Here is a 24,287-nt window from a genome sequence, read left to right on the forward strand (position 1 = left end):
TAGGACTAAGTGATGAACTGATGAGATTTTGGTGGTCAAAGGTCAAGGTCACTGTGACCTTGCATCCATCTCATTTTTATGAGGTTAATTTCTTCAAATATGACACAAGTATCCACTTAGATTTCACAATGAACTGATTAGAATTTAGTGGTCAAAGGTCAAGGTCATGGTGACCTCATCTGTCCCATTCTTGTGAACACAATATCTCAAGATCACCCTGATGATTTTTTTTTTTCAAATTTGACACAAACATCCACTTACTTAATTCTAACCAGGACCTTGTGAAGAACTAATTACATTTTGGTGGTCAAAGGTCAAGGTTACTGTGACCTTGCAACCATCTCATTTTTGTGAGGGAATTTCTTCAGATTTGACACAAATATCCCCCTTAGATTTAACAATGAATGGATTAGAATTTAGTGGTCAAAGGTCAAGGTCATGGTGACCTCATCTGTCCCATTCTTGTGAACACGATATCTCAAGATCACCTTTATGGATTTTTTTCATGTGGACTCAATGATGAACTAATTAGAATTTAATGGTCAAAGGTCAAGATCACTGTGACCTCACAAAATATGTTTTTGGCCATAACTCAAGAATTCATTTGCTTATTATGACCAAACTTGACACAAATGTCTAACAGGATAAAATAATGAAGGTCAAAGGTCAGCTTGACTGTGACATCATCATGTTTTAACGTCATATCTCAGGAACAGAAGGGGAGACATTTGGTCAGATACTGAATTGGTGACTCTAATCTTGAAACTGTGCTGATTGTATAGATCTTCTGTGCGTGAAGCATCCATGTTTCCACTGACATGGATGGAGACTGTCAGAGCTCCACTGGTGTGTGGAGGCGTACAACCATGTGGCGGTAATTCTCGTTTTACCTGTCGACCCATGGTGGAATGTATCTGAGTACATTTACTGTATTTGAGTACAATTTTGAGGTAATTGTACTTTCAGTGCAAGACTTTTACTTGTAACAGAGTAGTTTTACTACAGTAGGCCATTTCTAATTTTACTTAAGTTAAAGACGTGAATGATCTGAGTACCACTGCTTTAGACAGAGCAGAGCTAGCTGTATCCTGGCTGTAGCCTAATGTTCAATGGACAAATTTGAGAGTGGTGTCAATCCTCTCATTTAACTCTCAGCTCAGTGATACATGTGTTTAATTAATTAAAACATTTAATAATAAAACAATCATGTTTCTCTTGTGCTGCAGATGTCTGAAGCCAGATATGGGGAAGAAAGCTAAAAACAAGACACAGATAAAAAAGAAGACTCTGAATCCAGAGTTTAACGAGGTCAGTTCTGTCTGAACTGCTGCTGTCTGTCTGCACATACTGTGAACTTAACCATTACATAATAACATTTCATGTTTCTTTACTGTGTTGCAGGAGTTTGGTTATGAAATAAAACATGGTGAGCTAGCCAAGAAAACCCTCGACATCTCTGTCTGGGACTACGACATGGGGAAATCTAATGATTTCATTGGTAAGTCAGTGTGGATATTATCTTGCAGAACATTTCGTCATTCATCCTATTTGACATTTTTAGCCATGCTGGGGGCTCTGGGGACGAAAATGTCTGCTGGTCAGTCGGTCCGCCACTTTGGAAATATCTCAACAGCTACTGAATGGAATGCCTTGAAATTTTGTATAAACAAAAACTTCACATTCCCCCCAGGATGAATTTTCATAACTTTGATGATCATCTGACTTTTTATCTTTGGTTTATGACGAAACACCAGTAAAACTAATGACACTTCCGTTAGCCTGGGTTGTAAGCCTACTCGATGCTGTTAGAAAATGTCAGCACACTGACACGGTAAACTAAAATGGCGAACATGGAAAACATACCTGCTGAACATCAATATGTTAGCAAGTTGACATTAGCTTAAATACAGCCTCTTAGATCTGCTAGCATATATAAAGACTCTTAAGCTGTGTTTATACCTGGTATTAACATGTGTCTTTGGTGATTGCATCACAAGTGGACAGTGACAAAGGTGGTCTGGGATGGATTTGAGCACATTTCTTTTGTAGTGTGCACGGTAGTGTCTGCTGCTGTCCTGATGCATCCCTGACAAGGACTCAAAGTATCCTGATACAACAGTTTGTATGATATCTAACAAAAATACATGTTGTCATGTTATTAACTTACTTAAAGTTACATAGGTTAGGTTTATAAAAGTAAATAAGTAAGTAAGTTATGTAGGTAATGTTTAGGGAAAGAAACATGGTTGGGCTTTGTCATGTCACGTACTAAACTTAAGTTATCTAGATTAGGTTTAGGAAAGTAAAGTTATGCAGGTTACATTAGGGAAAGAAACATGGTTAGGCGTTGTCATGTTAGGTACTTAATGTAAAGTTGTGTATGTTAGGTTTAGGAAAGTAAAGTAGGTTTTAGAAAGTAAAGTTACGTAGGTTAGAGTTTAGAAAGTAAAGTTACGTAGGCTAGGGTTTTAGAAAGTAAAGTTACGTAGGTTAGGGTTTAGAAAGTAAAGTTACGTAGGTTAGGGTTTAGAAAGTAAAGTTACGTAGGTTAGGGTTTTAGAAAGTAAAGTTACGTAGGCTAGGGTTTTAGAAAGTAAAGTTACGTAGGCTAGGGTTTAGAAAGTAAAGTTACGTAGGTTAGGGTTTAGAAAGTAAAGTTACGTAGGTTAGGTTTAGGCAACCTGGTTCAAAGTCATCGAAATCCGGCACTGGGGCAGTGACTTGCGGCATCAGACACTGATGAAAAAGTCTTCTTTAACATCGGCATGATACAGGGCCTATCGCCGTTATACTTAAATGGCACTCGGCAGCGTCAAAAGGAAACGCAGTAGGACACAAATGAAAGTTAGGGCGATGAAAGGTTTAGGAAAGTAATGTTATGTAGTTTAGGTTTTAAAAAGTAAAGTTATGTAGTTTAGGTTTAGAAAGTAAAATTACGTAAGTTAGGTTGAGCAAAAGAAATCTACGTAGGTTAGGTGTAGGAAAGTAAAGTCATGTCGGAAAAGCAACATGGTTAGGCGTTGTAATGTTACGTACTTCACGTTAAGTTTTGTACTTTAAGTTTTGTAGGTTAGGTTTCAGAAAGTAAAGTTTTGTTAGTTAGGTTTTTAGAGAGTAAAGATACGTAGATTAGGTTTAGGAATAAAAACATGGTGACAACATACCTTAAAATAACTCATTTGGTTTAACACAGGACATGAACACTGGTTTCCCAGGGGAAAGTTCTGTATTTGTTTGACTCATCCACCACCTTATCCTACCTCCTTACATGGACTTTTGCTCTTCATACTACTTCCGTCTTAAATTCTATCAGCGCTGATCACATGATTGCAGCCTTCCTGATTAAGTGGGTTGTATATGAATTCTGGTGCATACGTTTTCATAGGTATATATACACACAGGGCATGAGAACGCCATGCAAGGCTATGTCATCAGTGCGACAGTGTGCTAATGCTCTATAATGTTATAATGTAATTTACAACCAGTGTCATGACCGTCCACTGTTTCGCCCTATGGAATGTTGGATTCTGCTGATATCGATATCTCCACCTGTAATAACTAGACTGCTAACATGACTAGCAAGCAAGGAGCTAGCAAAAGTGTGGTCATAATTACCATGCGTGGGGCCCTTTGAACTATTAGCATCAGTGACATATGCAATAACCAAATCTGGACACAAGTAGGCAGCTGGAGATAGACACAGGTGTGATGTGTCTTGGCTGTTTGCTTGTGTTCGGATCACACAGAACCTCGTGATAAAACAGACTCTTTGTCCTGTTTACACATTAATGCTCCCTTCTGTCTCCGCCTTCAGGAGGATGTCAGCTGGGCATCCAGGCTAAAGGAGAGTGTTTGAAGCACTGGTACGAATGCCTGAAGAACAAAGACAAGAAGATCGAGCGCTGGCATGTTCTGCTACACGACAACACTGCTCAGTTTGAGGATTAAATCGTCCTCCACCTGTTCTGTGTAGTTTCTTTCTCTGTCGTTCTCCTTGTAGAATATTGTCTTTAGTGAGCACGGGTAGATGGATAATATCCTCTTGCTTTATGTCCCCAAAGTGCAGGCTACATTTCCAACAGTTTTCAGGTGACCAACATGGATGTTGACCTCGGGACTCTTTTTAATATGAAGCAGCCTCTAAACAAAACCATTTCTGCTGTTATCAGATCATAAACTGTATCATATAATTAATAAACCTTACCTAACATGCAGTAATGATTGAACAGAGAAGATAAGACCCCTGTGATCAAGCCTCCAACCTTAGGCCCAACAAAGGGGAATCCCACTGCTCTGTCTCTGACCTGTTGTCCTCGTGTTGATCTGTGCTCCTGTCATATGGGATCATATGTTATCAGCTGTTCTATGTGACCATGTTGTTCCGAGTGCTTGCGTCACCATAACATTCGAACCACTTGTGTTATTGTGGAACATGCATATGTTAAATATTAAATGGGACATTTAAAGATTTTTGGCTCCAAAAATGATGTGAACAAACTCACTTTTTTTTTGTTGTTGATGTGAAATGCATTTGCTTTTGTTGGTCTCATTATCAGCACCTTCACCTGTGCATGTGTGAGCTCTCTGTTGGAGAAATCCAAATGCCCAAAATGCTTCTGCATGATGTTTTATGATGAAGAACAAACTCAGTCATGCAACCATGTTATCACACGTCCAGAAAATCCATGAAATATTCCTCCAGAGATATATTTAATAGATGAACATAAATGAGATCTGCACAAGTGTCTTGAGCGACATGATGAATATTTTGCTCTGTGTTCATATTGATGCATGTAATACTGTAGCAGACATGTGGCTAATAAAGACACTTGGCACTTCCTGTGCTCCTGTGCTTCTTTGATATGCACCGTGACATGTGGCAGAAAACTTTGTCTGAATCAGGCGAGGTTTGAACCAATCAGCTCACACAGACACGCAGCTGAGAATTCTGTGAACTTTGACTTCTCTTGATAAAACTTGTCTTCAGTCCAAGTGGGTAAAAGTTTACAGACTCGTTACACTCTGAAGAGTCTGTCCTTGAATCCTAAGCTGAGACAAACGTGTAGTCTGCAACCTGGTTCCTAAAAAGTTGGGAAGCTGTGGAAAAAATATGAACAGAATGCAATGATATGCAAATATTTTTCTGACCTATATTCAGATGAATTCAGAACAAAGACAAAATATTTAATGTTCAAACTGACACAAGAGACAAGAGACTGGGAAAGTTGTGGAATGTTAAAAAAAACTCCTGTGGCCAGTTGCATGAAACACCTTAGGTTAAGATTGTCCTTAAACTCAGAGATAAGGATACTCTAAAATAAAATCAGTTGTACAAAACACCCCTTCTTCTTAAGGTTTACCTACAATGTTCACTTGAAGTGGGATTTTATTTATTTATTTAATCTTTAGTTAACCAGAAAAAAACCTCTTAAGAGTAAAAATCTCTTTTAATACTTCTGTGTTTAATCGACACTGTACCTTTAGTGTGCAGGCTCTGCATAGACGTGCATTCTACCCTGCAGCCTACAATGTAGACTGATGTGCATCTTGCCGGACGTCGCAGCAACATAGACCCTGTTTATTTTTGTAAGCTGAAACCATTTCCCTCAGTGGAAACATTTATTTACTTCAATTTCACAGATAAGAAACATTAAATGGTGAAGACAATAAAGCCTCCACAAAAATAGCATTTTAAGTTTGATTTACCCTGGCTTCTTATGAATAGAGGGAAAGTCCATTAGCCACTAGGCTAATTTATGCAATAGGAAATGTCATAGGCTTATGCTAATAATGCTAGCATGTTGTATATGTGGGGAAAACATGTCTAGTATAAGACAACTGTTGTGTCTGTGAACCTTGTGAGTTATAAAGAGCAGAATTTTGTAACGTTAGCTTCGTTAAATGTCGCTGTTGTTCCTGGCTTTGTATGAGCAGAGGAAAATACACTAGCCACTAGGCTAGTTTGAGTAATGCAAAATGTCTTAGGCTTGTGCTAATAATGTTAGCATATTGTATTTGTTTGGAAAACATATCTAGTATAAGTGAACTGTTGTCACAGAACCTTGTGACTTGTAAGGAGCCAAATTTTGGGACATAACCTTTGTTAAATGTTGCTGTTGATCCTGGCTTCGCAGAGGAAAACACGCTAGCCACTAGGCTAATTTGAGTAATGCAAAATGTCTTAGGCTTGTGCTAATAATGTTAGCATGTTGTATACATAAGGAAAAAATGTCTAGCAAAAGACCATTGTTTTTCTTTTATGAGGTGCACAGTGTTTTCAAATAACTCCAACGTAAAACTATCTGTGGAAATAGAATTGGGAACTGAATAAAGAATGAGAGAGTCCATGCAGGGCGGGAAAAATTGTAGGTGGATGAGTCGAACAAAACCAGACTTTCATCCATGAGACTAAAGTTTGTGAAACCAAAAGTCAGTGTTATATTATGCTATTGAAGTGTGGTCATTGTGCACTGATGTCAGTTATCTTAAGCCACAACGTGATCTTTGTTCTAAACCTAACAAAGTAGTTTTGTTGCCTAAACCTAACTGCAACTGTTTCATATTAAACACAGTGTTTATCAGCTGTGCTTCACATAGAGACGCTAAAGGGTGCCTTGTGTGTTGCTGTGAGACGCAGAGGGGCGTGACAAAGCCTCGGTATTTGACAACCTGGGAATGAGAACCCGTTGATCAAGACCTGTCTCCCATTTAAAAAGTGCAAAATACAACAGTGGTGACCCTGGACTGTTGAGCAACTGAAGTTGTTTATCAAGCAAAAATTTAAAAACTGTTCACTTTCACAACTTCCGCAGATAATGTCTGCAGTTACCAAACACTTACTGAGTGCCGACAAAAGAAAAGGTGATGTAACAAGTTGGTAAACATGCCCCTGTCCAGACTCTACTGGAACCTGTTGAAGGCATCAAACTCAGACTGAGTGTATATTTAGGAAAACGTTTATCAGTTTAAACATTTAATGTCCCGTCTTCCAATTGAATGTACTGTAGGTCACAAAGGATTTGCAAATCATTATATTCTGTTTTTATTTACTTTCTACACAGCGTGCCAATGTTCTTGGAATCAAGGGTTGTTCTCTTCCTATCAGTAGCAAGATAAATCAGAAGAGAGGACTGATGGGAAAGATTTATACGTGACAAGACAAATGTGCAGCTGGTCTGACTTAACTCTACAACCTACATAAAGCACAACAGAAATAACCTACTTTTGAACGTGCAGCAGGTTGAGAGTCTACATGTTTGCACCTCATCACATGAGGACTGTATCAGACTTTGTGCGGCTCCCTCTGGAGACACTTTGGGCTTTAACTTCCTTCACGTGAGCAGTACAACTCCACAACATCTGTGAACTATCATTTGTAAAGTTGGTACAGCTGCCCTTTCAAGGAGCAAAATCCTCCTGGCTTCAAATCTGATAAACGACCTTCATGTCTCCTCCCCGTGTTTACTGTCACCCACGCCTTACTGTCAGTGAAGGCAACACATCATAAAGGTATGATATTTACCTTCAGGGAGGAAGCATCTATCTGAAGAAACATCTTCAACATTCATTTACAGAGCAATGAAAGTAATTTTCTGATATAAAAATAAACAGATAAAAAACATAAGCGATGAATATCATCTTCACTCTCAAACAAATTCAGTAAATCTACATTAACAAGTTCTACGCACTGACAGGTGAAGTGATTAACTTTGATCATTTCATTACAGTGCAATGTTCTGCTGGGAAACCTTTGGTCCTGGTCTTCATGTAGGTACCACTTTACACGCACTGCCCACCTAAACACCGTTGCAGATCAAGTACCCCCCATGGCAACGGCACTCCCCCATGGCAGTGCCCCTCCAGCAGGCCAATGCGCCATGCCATGCCACAATGGCCTGGGGAAAGTGACAAAGAGCTCAAGGCATCAACCTGGCCTCCAAATTCCCCAGATCTCTATCCAATCGAGCCTCTGGTGGACGTGCTGGTACCCCACCTCATGACCAACAGCACTCAAAGAATCTGCTGTGAACTCCCCAGTGTCAGACACCATTGGACGACCCCAGAGGTCCTGAGTCCATGCCTCGACAGGTCAGAGCCAAGTTCAGCCCAAAGAGGCCCCACCGTGAATTAGGGGCACATTTGGGGTACCAGCACATATCACAGAAGCTCAGTCAGATTTGGATCTGGGGAATTTGGAGGCTTGGTTGATACCTTGACCTCTTGACCAATGCCATCGGGGAGTGCCGCTGAAGTGATGTCCACATGAATGCCAGGACCCAAACTTTACCAGCAGAACACTGCATTGTAATATGATGATCAATGTTATTCCCTTCACTGGTCTGTGGTCCAGTGGTGTCTGACACTGAAGCGTTGGCAGTGGATTCTTTGAGTCCTGTTGATTGTGAGGTGGGGAACCAAGACCTCCCACAGAGGCTCGATCAGTTAGGGATCTGGGGAATTTGGAGGCCAGGTCAACGCCTTGAGCACTTTGTCAAGTTCCTGAACAATTTTTGTGGTGTAGCAAGGTGCGTTGTCCTTCTGGAGGGGCACTGCCATTGGGGAGTGCTGTTGCCATGAGGGGAGGTACTTGGTATTCAGCTGTGTTTGAGTGGGTGGAGCATGTCAAGTGGCATCCACATGAAGACCAGGACCAAAGGTTTTCTGGCAGAACAATGCATTGTAATGAAATGATCAAAGTTTATCACTTCACCTGCCAGTGGTTTGAATGTTAGGATAGACAGGTAGACAGAAAGATAGGGTTTCTAAAATGTTATATTGTTAGTTAGGGTAGTTGAAAGTTGTAGTCATCCCTCTGCCGTCTTCCAGAGTGGCTTTGCCTGTCTGAAGCAGTCACTCCCAATCTCCTTCTCGTGGAGCGGCTTTAGGCATCCTTTTTGCAAGCAAGTTAATGTGTCAGAGGTCATTATTGAAGGGAGAATTTATAAGCGCCTTGTTGCAACCTTACTGTGATCCTGGAGGAGGAACTAATACTAATGGAGGAGGAGGAGGAGCAGGAGGGAGGAGGAGCAGGACGGAGGAGGGGACTGGCTTGATGAGACTGTATAAAGTGGATTGAGTTCAGGTGTGGACCCTTTCCTGCATGCCTGCAGCTGAACCCTGGGCTCCCCGGCATCAACTCTGTGACTGAGTAAGAAATATAAAAACCTGTAGCAGCAGAACTGATTGCAGCCAGATTCCAGAATTGTGCTACCACAATTAACATAACTGAAGAGGATCCCTGGGTGTCTCATTGTGCCTCTTAAGCCCAGTACGCACTGTGTGATTTTGGGCTGCCACAGACAAAAGACGACCTATGTGAAAGAAACGTGGCGATATCTTTGGTCGTGGCTCTAAAACAGTGGTCCTACATCACACAGTCAGCAGTTCAAAGATGGCCGCTCTCATGTTCTTGTGATCAAAGACAGCCTGGGATAAAATTCTGACAGTGTCAGAAATTTGGCCATCTCACTGTGTGGCTGCTGTTACCACCTACGTCTACTAACCAACCAATAGAAATGCAGCATGCATCAATCAGTGCTACACTGCTAAATGCTAGCAGATGCTAATGCATATACTTTGAGCTCTTGTTGCAAAATTGGCATGCCAAGTTGGCTATGGCTGCATCTACGTTCTCCTCCTCCTCTTCTTCAGACTCTTTCGAACACATAAATGGGGCTATGGCATATAGTGTGTGCTAGGGGCCACACTTGACTCATGTCACATGGCGTTACTTTTGATGCTTTACGCACTGTTTGTTGCTAATACTTCTATATTTTTAACATTTTAAATGCAGAACTTTTACTTATTACAGAGTTTTTTTGACAGTATGGTAGCAATCGAGAAACCTGAGCTGGCCACAATATATATTTTCATAGTTCAATTAGATTTTTAAAAATTGTTCTAAAATGTGTACCCAATGTTTTCATGTTCATCCATCCATTTTCATCTGCTTATACGGAGCTGGATCGCGGGGGCAGCAGGCTAAGCAAAGCACCCCAGACGTCCCTCTCCCCAGCAACACTTTCCAGCTCCTCCTGGAGGACCCCGAGGCGTTCCCAGACCAGATGAGATATATAATCCCTCCAGTGTGTTCTGGGTCTGCCCCGGGGCCTCCTACCAGTGGGACGTGCACGGAACACCTCTAACAGGAGGCGCCCAGAGGGATTCTGATCAGATGTTGAACCCTCTAGGGGGCGATCACACAGAAATGAGACGCTAGAGATGCGGACGCTTCAAAGACGCTTGAAACGCTGGAAGTGCTTATTCAATGCGTGCTAGCTACTGGCGTCTGATGCTCATAAAGTTGAAAATATTTTAACTTTTCAGCGTCTACACACGTCGGTCAGACGCGCTGTATCATAGGAAAACAATGGTTCTACTGGCTTCGCGTTTCTAGCGTTTCATCTCGGTGTGATCGCTCCCTTAAAGGGACCGCTTTCGGTGTGAAGGAGCAGCGGCTCTACTCCGAGCTCCCTCATAATTTCCGAGCTCCTCCCCCTATCTCTAAGGCTGAGCCCAGACACCCCACAGAGGAAACTCATTTCAGCCAATTGTATCTGCGATGTCATTTTTTCAGTCACTACTGCAAAAGCTTCCCCTTTCGTCTCAGCTCGCTCTTCACCACGACGGACTGGCGCAGTGCCAGATCACTGCAGAAGCCGCACCAACCCGCCAATCCATCTCACACTCCATTCTACCCTCACTCGTGAACAAGACCAGAGATACTTGAACTCTCTTGCTTGAGGCAGTAACTTCCTCCCAACCCAGAGAGCGCAATCCACCAGTTTCTGTCAGAAAACCTTGGCCTCGGATTTGGAGGTGCTGACTCTCATCCCAACTGCTTTTTACCCCTGCAGTGCATACTGGAGGTCATGATGTGATGAAGCCAACAGAACCACATCATCTGCAAAAAGCAGAGATGCAATTCTGAGGTCCCCAAACCAGATCCCTTCCTCCCCCCGGCTGCACCTCAAGATCCTGTCCATGAATAACACAAACAGGATCAGTGAAAAGGGACAACCCTGGCGGAGGGCAACACCCACCGAGAAAGTGTTTGACTTTACGTTGAGTATGTGGAGGCAGCTCTCAATTTGGTCATACAGGGACCGGATGGTTCGTAGCATTGACCCTGATACCCCGTAATCCCGCAGTAGCCCCCTCAAGACCCCCCGAAGGATGCGGTCATAAGCCCTCTCCAAGTCCACAAAACACATGTAGACTGGATGGGCAAACTACTACGACCCAGAATGAAAGCCTCAAACAATAAAAAAAAAAGTTATGTTAAACTGACATAAATTTCCTGTCAGATGTCATGTGACACATTTATTTTGTGTCTGGTGAAATCAAAACTTTTATGTGACTGTGTTGTACTAAACTAAAAGTTTTGAGTACAAGCTGTTTCTAAAAAAAAGTTGAGTGAGCGAACTGGGGTCTACAGTGAACTGTAATATGTCTTCATCCTTATTAAGAGAATGAACTACTGACAACAAAAGCAGTGGGGCAAGGAAGTCTCTCATCACAGTAATCAGTCAAGTACAAATTGATTACTGTGCCACATTTCATTGAAGTGTGTATTTACTGTGTGTACTCAGGACGCGTCTGTCACTTATCAATATATCAGTCACATTTGCAGATTGATAACCTATTTAAGGGCATCAGCACGTGTGTGTGTGTGTGTGTGTATATGTTAGTCAATATCTCATGGTCACATTCAGTGATGTGAGCGCTCACACACACAGACACACACAGAGGAGGAGGGGGAGTGATGTCTGACTGAACTGACAGGTCACATGATCCTGATCTGGATGTTGACTTTTTTTTTTTTGTAGCTCCACGGGAAAAACCCCGCGTGCCTCCTCCTCCCCCTTTCTCATTTAAAACCGACCTGGCGCGTGTCACTCTGTCAGTGAGTGGAGGAACAATTTAGATTTAAGCTCCAACAGCCTCTAAAGCTTCTCTCATTCAGCCACTTCCCTCCGACGCGCCACCATGACGCACATCGCTCCTCTTCTCACTGTCATTTTAACATCATCACTCCTGAGCTGGACACAAGCCTCGATCCTCTGCACCTGGACTAAAGCTCTGCCTAACAAAGAAATACACTACAGTTTCCTCTGGAGCGACCCCCGGCAGTCCTCTCCATCCCTGCGGCTCTACCACAGCGCATGGTCCGGGGAGCGCGCACTGCTCAGCTGCGCCTGGAGCGACGACGCAGCAGTGACCCAGAACTATTTCTCTCTGTGCCGCGAGCAAACACACAAGTTCTCCGATCATCCAGATGAATATCTCGATGTGGACTCCATGTTGGAGGCAGAGGATCGGTGCGTCTCTGTGGCCTCTCCAGGGGTCGAGGAGCCCCGGGAGCGCGCAGGGAAGAGGGCGGTGAGGAGCGTCGGTGGTCACACCGAGACTGAGGATCAGCAAGGTCACGCTGAGAGGTCAGAGGTCAGGAGCCATCAGCGCGTGAAGCGTGGGTTCATTGTGCCAGGGACTCTCTGGTGCGGCTCTGGCAACAAGGCACCTTCATATGAAGATTTGGGTAGGCTGGATCTATACTTGCTTTGCTTTTTGCCCAGTGGCAACATGACAGGAAGCCAGGGGCCAGTCAGCAGCCTGCAGGGGTGTTTCTAGGATTTGAGGACATTCAGGGCTTAGCTTGGACCCCTGGGGGGGGGGGGGTTACAATCTGGCGCCTGGTTTACATTTGAATTAAGAAAAACAAATCCAGTGTGAATAAATTTATTTTCACTGGGAATTAGAAAATGTTTGGGGGCCAACCATCATCCTATCACGGGCCAGATTTAGCCCACAGGCCTAAAGTTGAGTATCACTGCATTAGATTATGGTTGCGTTAAAGCTTCCTAATGTTCAGAGGCCATGAAGTTTATGTCATGTGTTTACACGGTATGAGCAAACAGTCACAAAAGGGAATCTCTCAGGACGGCAGAGGGAACATGAGACCTTTAAAAGCTTTTTAAAGTAAAAAGGAGCATGCAGATATTTAGGATCGCACTTTCAAAATGTCTGGGGGACTAGCAAGAGACAAAAAATCAAAATCAATTTTATTTTCATTCTTAATTTATTGTTTATTTCGATAATCCTATGAATTACTGTCATATCTGTTTTATTATTATTTTGTTTCTTTGTTTTGCTTGTTTTTGTTATTGAGATGTCGGGATCGTGGGGTGGGAGGGACGTACAGTAGCTATCGTAAAGATTGACACTGCCTGTTTTCTTTAGTTTCTATGAGAGGTAGCCCAGCTGCTGTAAGGGACAATAACTTTGACAAATAAAGAGTATAAAAAATAAAAAAATCAAAGTAGCAAAAGTCGAGATGTCTGGAATTTTAGTCTCAAAACACTGGATCCTACATCTCCCATAATGCAACTCAAGAGCCAGGCACATCAGTGTTAATTAATGTCACTTAAAGCCACCATTTTGAGGTTTTTTTTCTGGAATTAAATTTTGATCTCTTTTTTTTTTATTTTTTTTTTTAAGTAATAATAATAATCTTGTAATCTTTCCCCACTCTGTCCCTCTGATCTCTTGCAGGAGTTTTTACAGACACTGACGGCTGCTGCCGTGAACACGACCAGTGCAAACACACCATCCTGTCCTTTCACTCCGAGTTTGGCGTCTTCAACAGCAACATCTTCACCATGTCTCACTGTGACTGTGACAACAAGTAGGGAGTTAGAACTTTCACTAAATAGCATCCAGTCTACATCAGCTGGTTCATCATGTTTTCTTTGCTGCTTTGTTAACTGAAATGATTCGTGTTGCAGGTTTCGTAACTGTCTGATGGAGGCCAACGACAGCATAGCTGACGTAGTGGGATACACCTTCTTCAACCTGCTGAAGATGCACTGCTTTGAGTTCTCCCACAGACTCCAGTGTACACAGAGGAACTGGTTTGGCATGTAAGTCAAGTTAGGATCTTTTTCGTAACACTGTGGTGTGTTCAGGTTTGTGTTTGGAGTACAAATAAACAAATAATAACATTTGTGTCTGTGCTAATGAAGTGAGTGTATCACATCATCCGGCAACTTTTTGCAACTTTAGAAGCTAGTGATAGCTACTTTCTTTGGAAAAGAGTTGGCAACACTGACCGGTTCCCAGTTTGTGGGTCTTGAACAAGCCCCCAGGAACAGTGCCGGGCTCCAAAGGCAATTTTACATAGTGGCCAAAAGTGGAATTACAACGACCTAGTCCATCACGTGATGCCATTTCTCCATAGACTGATACTGACAAAAGATGTCTGTAAATCAATGGATTCTTTTTTTGAGTATCGCAACACCTGCAAAATGACTCGTTTCACTATCAAGGTTTGATCCAGTCAGTCTGATAACATTTTAAAAGTCCAGAAGAGCCTATGATTACATTATCTTAATCAAGTTAGCAGAGTGCTAAACCAAAAGCAGGCTGCTGGGCTGACTGAAGTTAGCCACCCGGCCGTGCTCAGCCTCCATAAGTCTCTGCTGCTCTTGGTCTATGGGCCCCACAATGCGGAAGATCTGGGTAATTTCATACAATGGAAATGTATCTTTTTTGGCTTCATGTGCCACTGAGCAAATTTAATAGGAATGAACAGGGCCCCGCCTCCAACACTGTTTCCAGCTCTCTTAATACATCCTTGGTCCTGACAAGGTGTCCCAAGATAAATCTGAGAGGGTCACAAGATGACTGAAGAACAAAAATGCCCCAAATATCTGTGAAACACAATGAAACAAAGGTACACACAGAAAAACAAAACACAACAAAACACAACAAACAAACAAACAAAAAACAGGAAGTTTGCTCATCTACCCCCTCTGCTGTGACTTACAGGTGTAAAGAGACTAAAATGGCGCTCTACGCTGATGTCCATCCGCCCACGCTGTACGAGTCTCCCAGTCCAACAGAGGTCAGCATGAACAGCTCCATCACAAACACCACCACACCCACAGAGCTACTGGAGAGCAGCAAGTCAGACTCCATCACTGCCGCAGCATCCACAGTCCCCACTCCTTTAACCAGTTCCCCATCTACCTCCATCACCATCCCCTCCGTCACCAACGTGACCAACTCCACAGGATCAGCACCTGAGAGCACAGCCGACCTGGAGAACACGTTACAAACCGAAAAACAAACTGAGCAGGGTGTCATAGGTATTCATCGTTCGACCATATCAGTTTATATTTCTCCACCACAGTAACAGAGCTGGACGTTATTACACACTGATGTTTCCTCTCCACAGAGAAGCAGCTGTCATGTGCCATCTACAAAGATCTGGATGAGTGCAGAAACAAGATCCTTCCCCAGCAGAAGAGATACGGCCTCCACAACCCAGAGGCCAAGACGCTGTACCACTGCAACTGTACCACCAGGTGAATGCACAGACTTAATGCAGCAGTAATATTCAGCAAAACAGTGAGAAGGACATGTTATTGCACAATGAATATTTATACTTTAAGTACATTTTAGCTGATACATACTTTTGCTTGTATTTTCACAGAATTGTGTTAGTATTTTTACTTCTAGGAAAAGTGTAAGATTTAGGGGGATTTAGTGACATCTACTGGTGGGGATTGCAAATTGCAACCAGGTGAAACTTCTCCTGGTTCAAATTCCTTAAGTGTTCATTGCTTAGGAGGTTTAACCAGGAGCCAAATCATCCTCAGAGGTCTCTTCCTCTCCAAAACAAACAGATCCATCAATTCTAACCAGTAAAAACGCTGAATAAAGCAGTTTCACGTCACAAATCAGCACTTTTTCCATTTTTACAACCTGTGATCCAGACGTTCAGGAGGTTTTTACCAGAAGCTGAATTATCCGCAGATGTCTCTTCCTCTCCAAAACAAACAGACCAGCTGATTTAAACCAGTAGAAACACTGAATAAATCAAAGTTCGTACTTGTATTCGTCTCGTACTCGTCGTCCTCCGCTTATCCAGGTCCGGGTTGCGGGGGCAGCAGCCTCAGCAGAGAAGCCCAGACAGTCCTCTCCCCAGCCACTTCCGTCAGCTCTTCCGAGGGAACCCTGAGGCGTTCCCAGGCCAGCCAGGTGATGTAGTCCCTCCAGCGTGTCCTGGGGCGGCCCCGAGGTCTCCTCCCCTCCAGCGTGTCCTGGGGCGGCCCCGAGGTCTCCTCCCGGTTGGACATGCCCACAACACCTCCCAAGGGAGGCATCCGGAAGGCATCCTTATCAGATGCCCGAACCACCTCAACTGGCTCCTCTCGATGTGGAGGAGCAGCGGCTCTACTCTGAGTCCCTCCCGGATGTCCAAGCTCCTCACCCTATCTCTAAGGCTGAGCCCAGCCACCCTGCGGAGGAAACTCATTTCGGCCGCTTGTACTCGCAATCTCGTTCTTTCGGTCACTACCCAGAGCTCGTGACCATAGGTGAGGGTTGGAACGTAGATCGACCGGTAAATCGAGAGCTTCGCTTTCTGGCTAAGCTCCCTTTTCACCACAACGGACCGGTTAAGCGCCTGCATCACTGCCGACGCCGCCCCAATCCGCCTGTCAATCTAAAATCAAAGTTACGTTAGAAAAATCAGTGTTTTCCGGTGCTCTCATCGTGGAGGGGCTGCTAACTACGGTGGCTGATGCAAAAACGTGCATGGCCCTATCTAGAGCCAGTGTTTGGTCTGTGTGTTTTGGGCTGCTGTAGAAACATAGTGGTGCAACATGGTGATCTCTGTGATTATATTTATGCCAATGTGTCCCCCTAAATCTGACACACTGGACCTTTAAGTAGAGGATGGTCAGAACCTCTCATACTTGGAATTTAGCTTTTTTTATTAGCATTTCGAGTCCCTATTTGCAGGAGCACCAGATAAAGATGACATTAAATGACATTTAGAGGGGTCACACCATGTCTAGATTAAACAAACTGATTACCGTGCCCCATCCACAGAGTATATAGAGACACAGTGATAGTGGTGCACTCACCTTTTTTTCTGTGAGACAGGCCAGACATAGTGTGATGTTTCATAACACAAACAAACTAGGCCACCATCAGTGCACACATACATTCAGAGTACCACGGTTACATAAGATGTGGCGATCCTCTGAATCTGCACCGAAATGATTTATGGCCTTGGACATTATCATAATCTCGTGTTTGCACACATGGTCTCTGTCTGGGTTTCTTTTTGCTTTGGTGGTCTGTTCATCTGCTGTTGTTTTTGTAGCTTGTCTGCTGGTCTCTGACGTGTTTGTCTGCCTTTCCAGGTTATTCCAGACTTTGGCTGAGCAGAGACAACTGACCGAAGTACAGGCTTTCCTGCTGGGATATGTGTCTCAGTCGTGTTTCCTGCCACAGGACTGCACAGTGGGAAATATGTAAGTATACAAACACAGACATGGATGGTCACATGGCTTTAGAAAACACTGACACATCGACCTGTTTAGCAAATTTCTGTGTGATATAATATGCTTGGATCCTTTACTTCAGTAAAAACACCAATACATAAAATATACATAAAATTATCTCATACAAGTAAAAGTCCTCCGTTTAAAATCTCACCTATGGTAAGTGAAAGTACAGAAGTGTTATCAGCAAAACAAACTTAAAGTGTCAAAAGCAAAGCTACAGTGACATCATTAGATCATTATTACTGATGCATCAATGTCAGAGCAGCATGTTACTGTTGTAGCTGCTCCAGGTGGAGCTGGTTTGAACTACGGTTAGCCCGTTTAGTCCAGTGGCTCCCAACCTAATGGTCAGGGCCCTGTGTCATGTCAGTGACAAGTGTTTTACCCATGTTCTAAGTTTACTTTGAAAAAGCCTATATGCATGTAACAAGCAGAAACTGTACATGTCTTATAAAAACTGTTTTTTTTTTTTTTGAAAAGACACAATTCATATAACAACCGTAAACTGACACGCCTTCCCTTGACGTCCAAAACTGATGCAGGGGGCTACCTAGTGCGTCATATTTTGAGGTGCAATGACAAAGCTGCAGTATTTAATAAGTTCAAATGAGAATGTGTTGGAACATTGTTTATCTTTTTGGGCCTCAAACTGTTATTGAAATATCACTGTTTGAGAAGTTTAGAGGTGAACATACTTAGGTTTGGGAACAAAAAACACTTGGTAATGGTTAGGAAAAGATTATGTTTTTGCTTAAAATACCTGGTTTTTGGGGCACGATACCTGCTGAAAAACGTCTCAGGAAAAACTGAATGCTTTTTGCCCCTGTCTCAACTGGAAAAACGGTGACAGGTCACGCCAAAACACCTGTGCTCCATGCTTAAAATGCCGCTAGAAAAACAGCGCCAGATCGCCACAACACAACTTTTGTTTAGTGCCCAAGAAGCCGCTGGAAAAACAGCGACCGGTCACTACAAAACACCTTTGTTCAGTGCCCAAGAAGCAGCTGGAAAAACAGCGACCGGTCACTACAAAACACCTTTGTTTAGTGCCCAAGAAGCCGCTGGAAAAACAGTGACCGGTCACTACAAAACACCTTTGTTTAGTGCCCAAGAAGCAGCTGGAAAAATGGTGATTGGTCACTACAAAACACCTTTGTTTAGTGCCCAAGAAGCAGCTGGAAAAATGGCGATTGGTCACTACAAAACACCTTTGTTTGGTGCCCAAGAAGCAGCTGGAAAAATGGCGATTGGTCACTACAAAACACCTTTGTTTGGTGCCCAAGAAGCCGCTGGAAAAACAGCGACCGGTCACTACAAAACACCTTTGTTTGGTGCCCAAGAAGCCAGTGGAAAAACAGTGACCGGTCACTACAAAACACTTTTGTTTAGTGCCCAAGAAGCCGCTGGAAAAACAGCGACCGGTCACTACAAAACAGCTTTGTCTAGTGCCCAAGAAGCCACTGGAAAAACAGTGACCAGTCACTACGAAACACCTTTGTTTGGTGCCCAAGAAGCAGCTTGAAAAACGGTGACTGATTACTACAAAACACTTTTGTCTAGTGCCCAAGAATCTGCTGGAAAAACAGTGACAAAAATACTTTTGTTTGGTGTCTAAAAAACTGCTAGAAAAATAGTGACAGGTCACGACAAAACACCTTTGTTTGGTACTCAGAAAGCTGCTGGAAAAACACCGGGGGTCACTTCAAAACACCTTTGTTTGGTGCCTTAAAAGCCTTGAAACACAGCAATGACTCTTGATTAAAACAAGTTTTGTTGATGTTGGATTTAAACAGTTGTCCACAGCTTGGCAGACATCTTGTCTAAGTATCACAGCATCCACAATCCCCTCCACCTCCTGATGACAAAGTCAGCTCGTACACTACATCTCTTTAGAAACTCTGATATACATATAAAACATGCAAATGTAATGTATTCGTGGTTTGCAGAAACGTAAAATGCCAACAGGGAACTAAACACTGTTTTTTTTCCAGAAGAGGGCATAAGACAGATCTGAACCACTGCTTTAATCTATAAAAATATATTCAACAAAATATGTAAAAATCTAAAATGTAGTAGAATAAAAAATACAATAGAGTTTAAGTAAAATACAGTGGAAATACTCAAGTAAAGTACTTGACAAGTTTCTGGAGACACAACCAGACACTATTTTTTTCGCGATCAGCCAAAAAGTTTCAGAACCACAGATTTAATCTAAAAGCTTATCATAGTTTTTTAAATGTAAAATCTGGAACTGAAAAGTAACTAGTAACTATTGCTGTCAAATAAATGTATTGGAGTAAAAAGTATGATATTTTCTTCAGAATTGTTGTGCAGAAGAGATATAAAGTAGGCTAACATGGAGCTACTGGAGTACAAATACTTTACATGTTACTGTGTTACTTTAAACCACTGCAGTCATGGTCAAACTGGGAACCATCAAATTAATGGTGATTAATGGGAGAGCAAAGAAGAAGATAAAATAGAAAGTGTATCCTTGGTGGAACTGCTGACAAAGTTTTTTTTTTTACTCATATTTTTTTATGTAAAATTGTAAAGTAACTACAGCAGACAAATAAATGTAGTGGAGTAAAAAGTACAGTATTTGCCTCTGAAATGTAAGCAGAAGAATAAAGTCGCATAAAATGGACCTACTCAAACACAAGTACCTCAGATTGTACTTGAATACAGTCCTTGAGTTCATGACAGCGTCCTCTATAAAGTACCGTTTATCTTTGTCCATCAGCTGTACAGCAGCTCTGGTGAGAGCAGATCTTCCTCAGCTGGAGCAGAGCAGCAGAGCTGACATGGAGGAGCAGCGCCATCTACAGGCTGTCAAACTGAAGGTCAGGAGGCCAAACAACAGGAGAGCCAAGAGGAAAGACAGAGCTGTCAGACTCCACAAACTGTGTCTCAGGATGGTCCGGCCCAAACTCAGCCAGAACAAGAGCAGGACACACAAGCGGGATCGGCCAGCTGTAAGAGGAAGAGCGCTCGTCTGAGTGTGAATACTATGGAGGCTCAAAGTGGTCAATATTACAGAGACTATTTCAGGTCATTTTCTTTTTGTTCCAGCACTTTCTATGTCAGATTTTCCCTCCTTCAAAATCTGTTTTTATCTCACAACATCTCACAAAGGACAATATGTTCAAATAGAAAACCCAAAAACAAACTTAAGATTATAAATTAAATAAACAGAAACTGCTGGGTTATCATAAAAAACACCTGCAATAAACTCAGTGAAAAGAGTCATAATAATGAGCTGAGTTTTAAAACATCTTGAAACATGTCTTTATCTGCATGTATTTTCTGATGTAATAGTGACCACTTTGGGTCCCCATTAAAAACTGTAGTACTGTGTATCCCAGAGATGGGGGCTCGAGTCACATGACTTGGACATGAGTCAGACTTGAGTCACAAATTTGATGACTTTAGACTTAAATTCACAAAAAAGGACTTGCAACTTGACTTGGAATTTAACACCAATGACTCATGACCTCACTTGCACTTGAGCCTTTTGACTTACAAATACATGATACCCTCTCCTAAGCCCCAAAGATAAAAAAGCATGTTCATTTCTGGAATTAATTAAATAACATGAACACTATTCGGTCCGACATTATCCAGTCAAGTTGCAGGAGAGAACTGTGAAGAACTTTCGTTACATAACTGAAGGCCTGTGGGAAAACATTATACCAAAGATAATTTCATTCACGTCCAAAAACTAGTCGGTGGTCAACAGAAAACAAATTGCAGTTTGCAAAGCATGCGGGTTAAAAGTTACTGATGGAGATGCAACGACTTCCAACTAACTACAACTTTTATAAAACAATCGTTTTGTATTATAACTCCGTAATTGAAATAGTATGACGTTTGGTAAGGCGTGCATAACTCAAAGTTTATGACTTAGGACTTGACTCCGGGCTTGTCTGTCTTGATTTGGGACTTGTGAACAAAAACTTGAGAGTTAATTGTGACTTGCAAAACAACGACTTGGTCCCACTTCTGGTTTATAGAGTTCCCCAGGGATTCCTGAGGACTCATTCCTGGGACGCTCTATTCATATTGTCTACATCAGAAATGTAGTGGAACTCAGTTTTGACCAAATTATTATCCATATTTTTGGGATAAAGACAAAAGGAAACTTTTCCTGAAGTATAACAAACCCTTTTCACAGCAGATGTTTTGACGAGTCATAGAAGCAACAGCACAGGTATGACAGGCATTGTTAAAGTAATTAGTTACACCTGTGCTTCCACATTAGCATGGCTCTACTGATGGTCGTTGGCCTGTCTGTCCAGACTGAAATATTTACAATTGGATTGATTGTCATGATATTTAATCCAGACAATCATGTTCCACTTACGATAATCTGTAACAAATTTAGTCCCTTAAATTTCAAAATGTCTGCCTTGACAAGGGTCTATTGAGTTTGATATTGGTGGCACTTTTCTCTGAGATAATGACTGACAGGAGGTAATTTACCTGCGTTTTAATGCACCTCTGCATCAGTAGTCTCCGCTCTGATTAAACCCTACGAGTCACTGTTATTGAGGTTTCAGTAATCAGTGTGGATGTAAATATTTGTGTTGTATCAGTTGTAGATAGTTATGAATTATGGTATTAGCTCAGCTGAGTTAAAATAAATAAATGTAAATATCTGTATATAATGTGAAATATTTGGTTTATGATGTGAAAAGGAATGACTGATTACATTTAAAGGAATAGTTTGACATTTTGGGATTTTGGTTTCTTGCTGAGAGTGAGATGATCAGGATTATGTCTGATATCTGTACGGTAAATGTAAAGCTAGCCGGTTAGCCTATCTTAGCATAAAGACTGTAAAAAATCAAACCACCAGCCCAGCTTGAAAACAGCAAATTGTTGTTTTTACTCTGTTTTTATGTACGGATTATGTTGATGTCTGTACAGTAAATATGAATCCATCCAGTTAGCCTAGCTTAGCATAAAGACGGGGCCAAACATCAATCCTGGCTTGTAAAACAGCAAATTTGTTGTTTTTACCCTGTTTTTATGTACAGATTATGTCTGATGTCTGTACGATAAATGTTAAACTATCAGGTTAGCCTAGCTTAGCATAAAGACTGTAAATGAGCAAACCACTGCCAGTCCAGCTTGTAAAACAGAAAAATGTTGTTTTTACCCCCTGGTTTTTGTATGAATTATGTCTGACATCTGTATAGGTAATATGAATCCACCCAGTTGTTTTTACTCTTCGTTTTGGATTATGTCTAATGTCTATATGTCAAATATAAAAATTAGCTGGTTAGCCTAGCATAGCATAAAAAGTGAAAGGAGGAGAAAAAAAAACTAGCTTATACAAAGACTAAATGTATTTTTTTATTTGTTTTTGTCTAGGCAATAACCCCACAAATTGTTGTTTTTACACCACAAGATATAATTGAAAAGTGAAATGTTTCTGGTGATGGGTTTTATTACCTTTGGACAGAGCTAGGCTAGCTGTTTCCCCCTGTTTACAGCCTTTAAGATAAGCTAAGCTAAGCTAAGCTAATGTCTCCTGAGTGTAGTTTCCACCTAAGAAAGTAAGGCAGACGTTTTTGGGAAATATATTGTCTGCTTTTTTGCTTAGAGTTAGATGAGAAAAGTACAAAAAGTACAAGCACTTATCTTTGTAGTGAATATCAAGCTACAGTCAAGAGATGATTAGCTTAGCTTAGCATAAAGACTGGAAATGGGGGTAAACTGCTAGCCTGGCTCTTACCAGTGGTAAAAATCACCTCCAAAGCTCATATTTGTTTAATCTGTACAAAACAAGAAGGATGAAACTACAGTACAATTGCTGTAGGCTAATTAAGACAAAGCTAGGCTAGCTGTTTTGGGTTTCCCCCTGTTTACAGCCTTCAAGCTAAGCTAAGCTAATGTCTCCTGAGTGTAGCTTCCACCAAAACAGTAAGGCAGACATTTTGGGGAAATTTTGTCTGCTTTTTTGCTTAGGGTTAGATGAAGATACAATGCTTATGTTTGTAGTATATGAAGCTACAGTCAAGAGATGTTTAGCTTAGCTTAGCTTAGCTTAGCATAAAGACTGTAAATGGATGTAAACAGCAAGCCTGGCTCTGACCAGTGGTAAAAATCACCTCCAAAGCCCATGTTTGTTTAATCTGTACAAAACAAGAAGGATGAAACTACAGTTCAATTGCTGTAGGCTAATTAAGACATAACTAGGCTAGTTGTTTCCCATTGTTTACAGTCTTTAAGCTAAGCTAATGTCTCCTGAGTGTAGCTTCCACCTAAGAAAGTAAGTGAGACATTTTTGGGAAATATATTATCTGCTTTTTTGCTGAGAGATAGATGAAAAGACTGACAGCACTTAAGTTTGTAGTGAATATGAAGCTGCAGTCACGAAATGGTTAGCTTAACATAAAGACTGTAAATGGGTGTAAAAAGCTAGCCTGGTTCTGACCAGTGGTAAAAATCACGTCCAAAACAAAAAGGATAAAACTACGATACAACTGCTGTAGGCTAATTACAGCAGAGCCAGGCTAGCTGTTTCCCTGTTTTCAGTATTTATGCTAAGCTAAGCTAACCTGACTATCGCTTCATATTTCAGACAAATACCAAAGTGGTACACTATCATTTTTTTCCATTATCTCCCAAAATGTTGAACTATGTATTTTAAATATTCAAGTTTTAAACACTATCTGCTTCCTGCCATTTCAATTACAAATGTTACATGAGTTTAATTATTTATTGTTTTGTTGTTGTTTGTTTGACCAAGTAAAAAGTAAAAAGAAAAAAAAAAAAAAAAAAGATGAAATGTGTTTTTATTTATTTCACAATAACAACAAAAGCATCACCATCACTGTCAACAACACCAACATACTATGAGAGGCCTGCTGTAATGAATATCTGTCAGGTAACTCAACTCCTCTCTGATGTCATGAGGAGTAA

General features: G+C 41.6%; 2 protein-coding genes across 2 annotated transcripts in view; both read left to right on the forward strand.

Annotated features, from left to right (window-relative positions):
- rph3aa (rabphilin 3A homolog (mouse), a) overlaps positions 1–4,840 on the forward strand; it is a 50,390-nt gene extending 45,550 nt beyond the window's left edge. The window contains exons 14-16 of the mRNA XM_050053837.1: positions 1,227–1,308; positions 1,402–1,498; positions 3,815–4,840. Of these exons, the coding sequence (XP_049909794.1) occupies positions 1,227–1,308; positions 1,402–1,498; positions 3,815–3,948 (313 nt within the window). The 3' untranslated portion in view covers positions 3,949–4,840. The remainder of the gene's footprint in view (positions 1–1,226; positions 1,309–1,401; positions 1,499–3,814) is intronic.
- Positions 4,841–11,898: 7,058 nt separating this feature from the next.
- pla2g3 (phospholipase A2 group III) lies at positions 11,899–24,129 on the forward strand. Its single transcript, XM_050053842.1, has 7 exons — positions 11,899–12,538; positions 13,552–13,684; positions 13,785–13,919; positions 14,827–15,146; positions 15,236–15,365; positions 17,214–17,324; positions 20,101–24,129. Exons 1-7 carry the CDS (start codon positions 11,989–11,991, stop codon positions 20,354–20,356), a joined length of 1,635 nt encoding a protein of 544 aa, XP_049909799.1. The 5' UTR covers positions 11,899–11,988; the 3' UTR covers positions 20,357–24,129.
- The last annotated feature ends 158 nt before the right edge of the window (positions 24,130–24,287 follow it).

Source organism: Epinephelus moara, chromosome 9 (genome assembly GCF_006386435.1).
Source record: "Epinephelus moara isolate mb chromosome 9, YSFRI_EMoa_1.0, whole genome shotgun sequence".
Classification (NCBI taxonomy): domain Eukaryota; kingdom Metazoa; phylum Chordata; class Actinopteri; order Perciformes; family Serranidae; genus Epinephelus; species Epinephelus moara.

Coding starts and splice junctions, on each gene's coding strand:
- pla2g3 (XM_050053842.1), top strand. CDS start 11,989: ATGACGCACATCGCTCCTCTTCTCACTGTCATTTTAACATCATCACTC. Junction 13,685..13,784: donor CACTGTGACTGTGACAACAA/GTAGGGAGTTAG, acceptor TTCGTGTTGCAG/GTTTCGTAACTGTCTGATGG. Junction 15,147..15,235: donor AACTGAGCAGGGTGTCATAG/GTATTCATCGTT, acceptor TCCTCTCCACAG/AGAAGCAGCTGTCATGTGCC.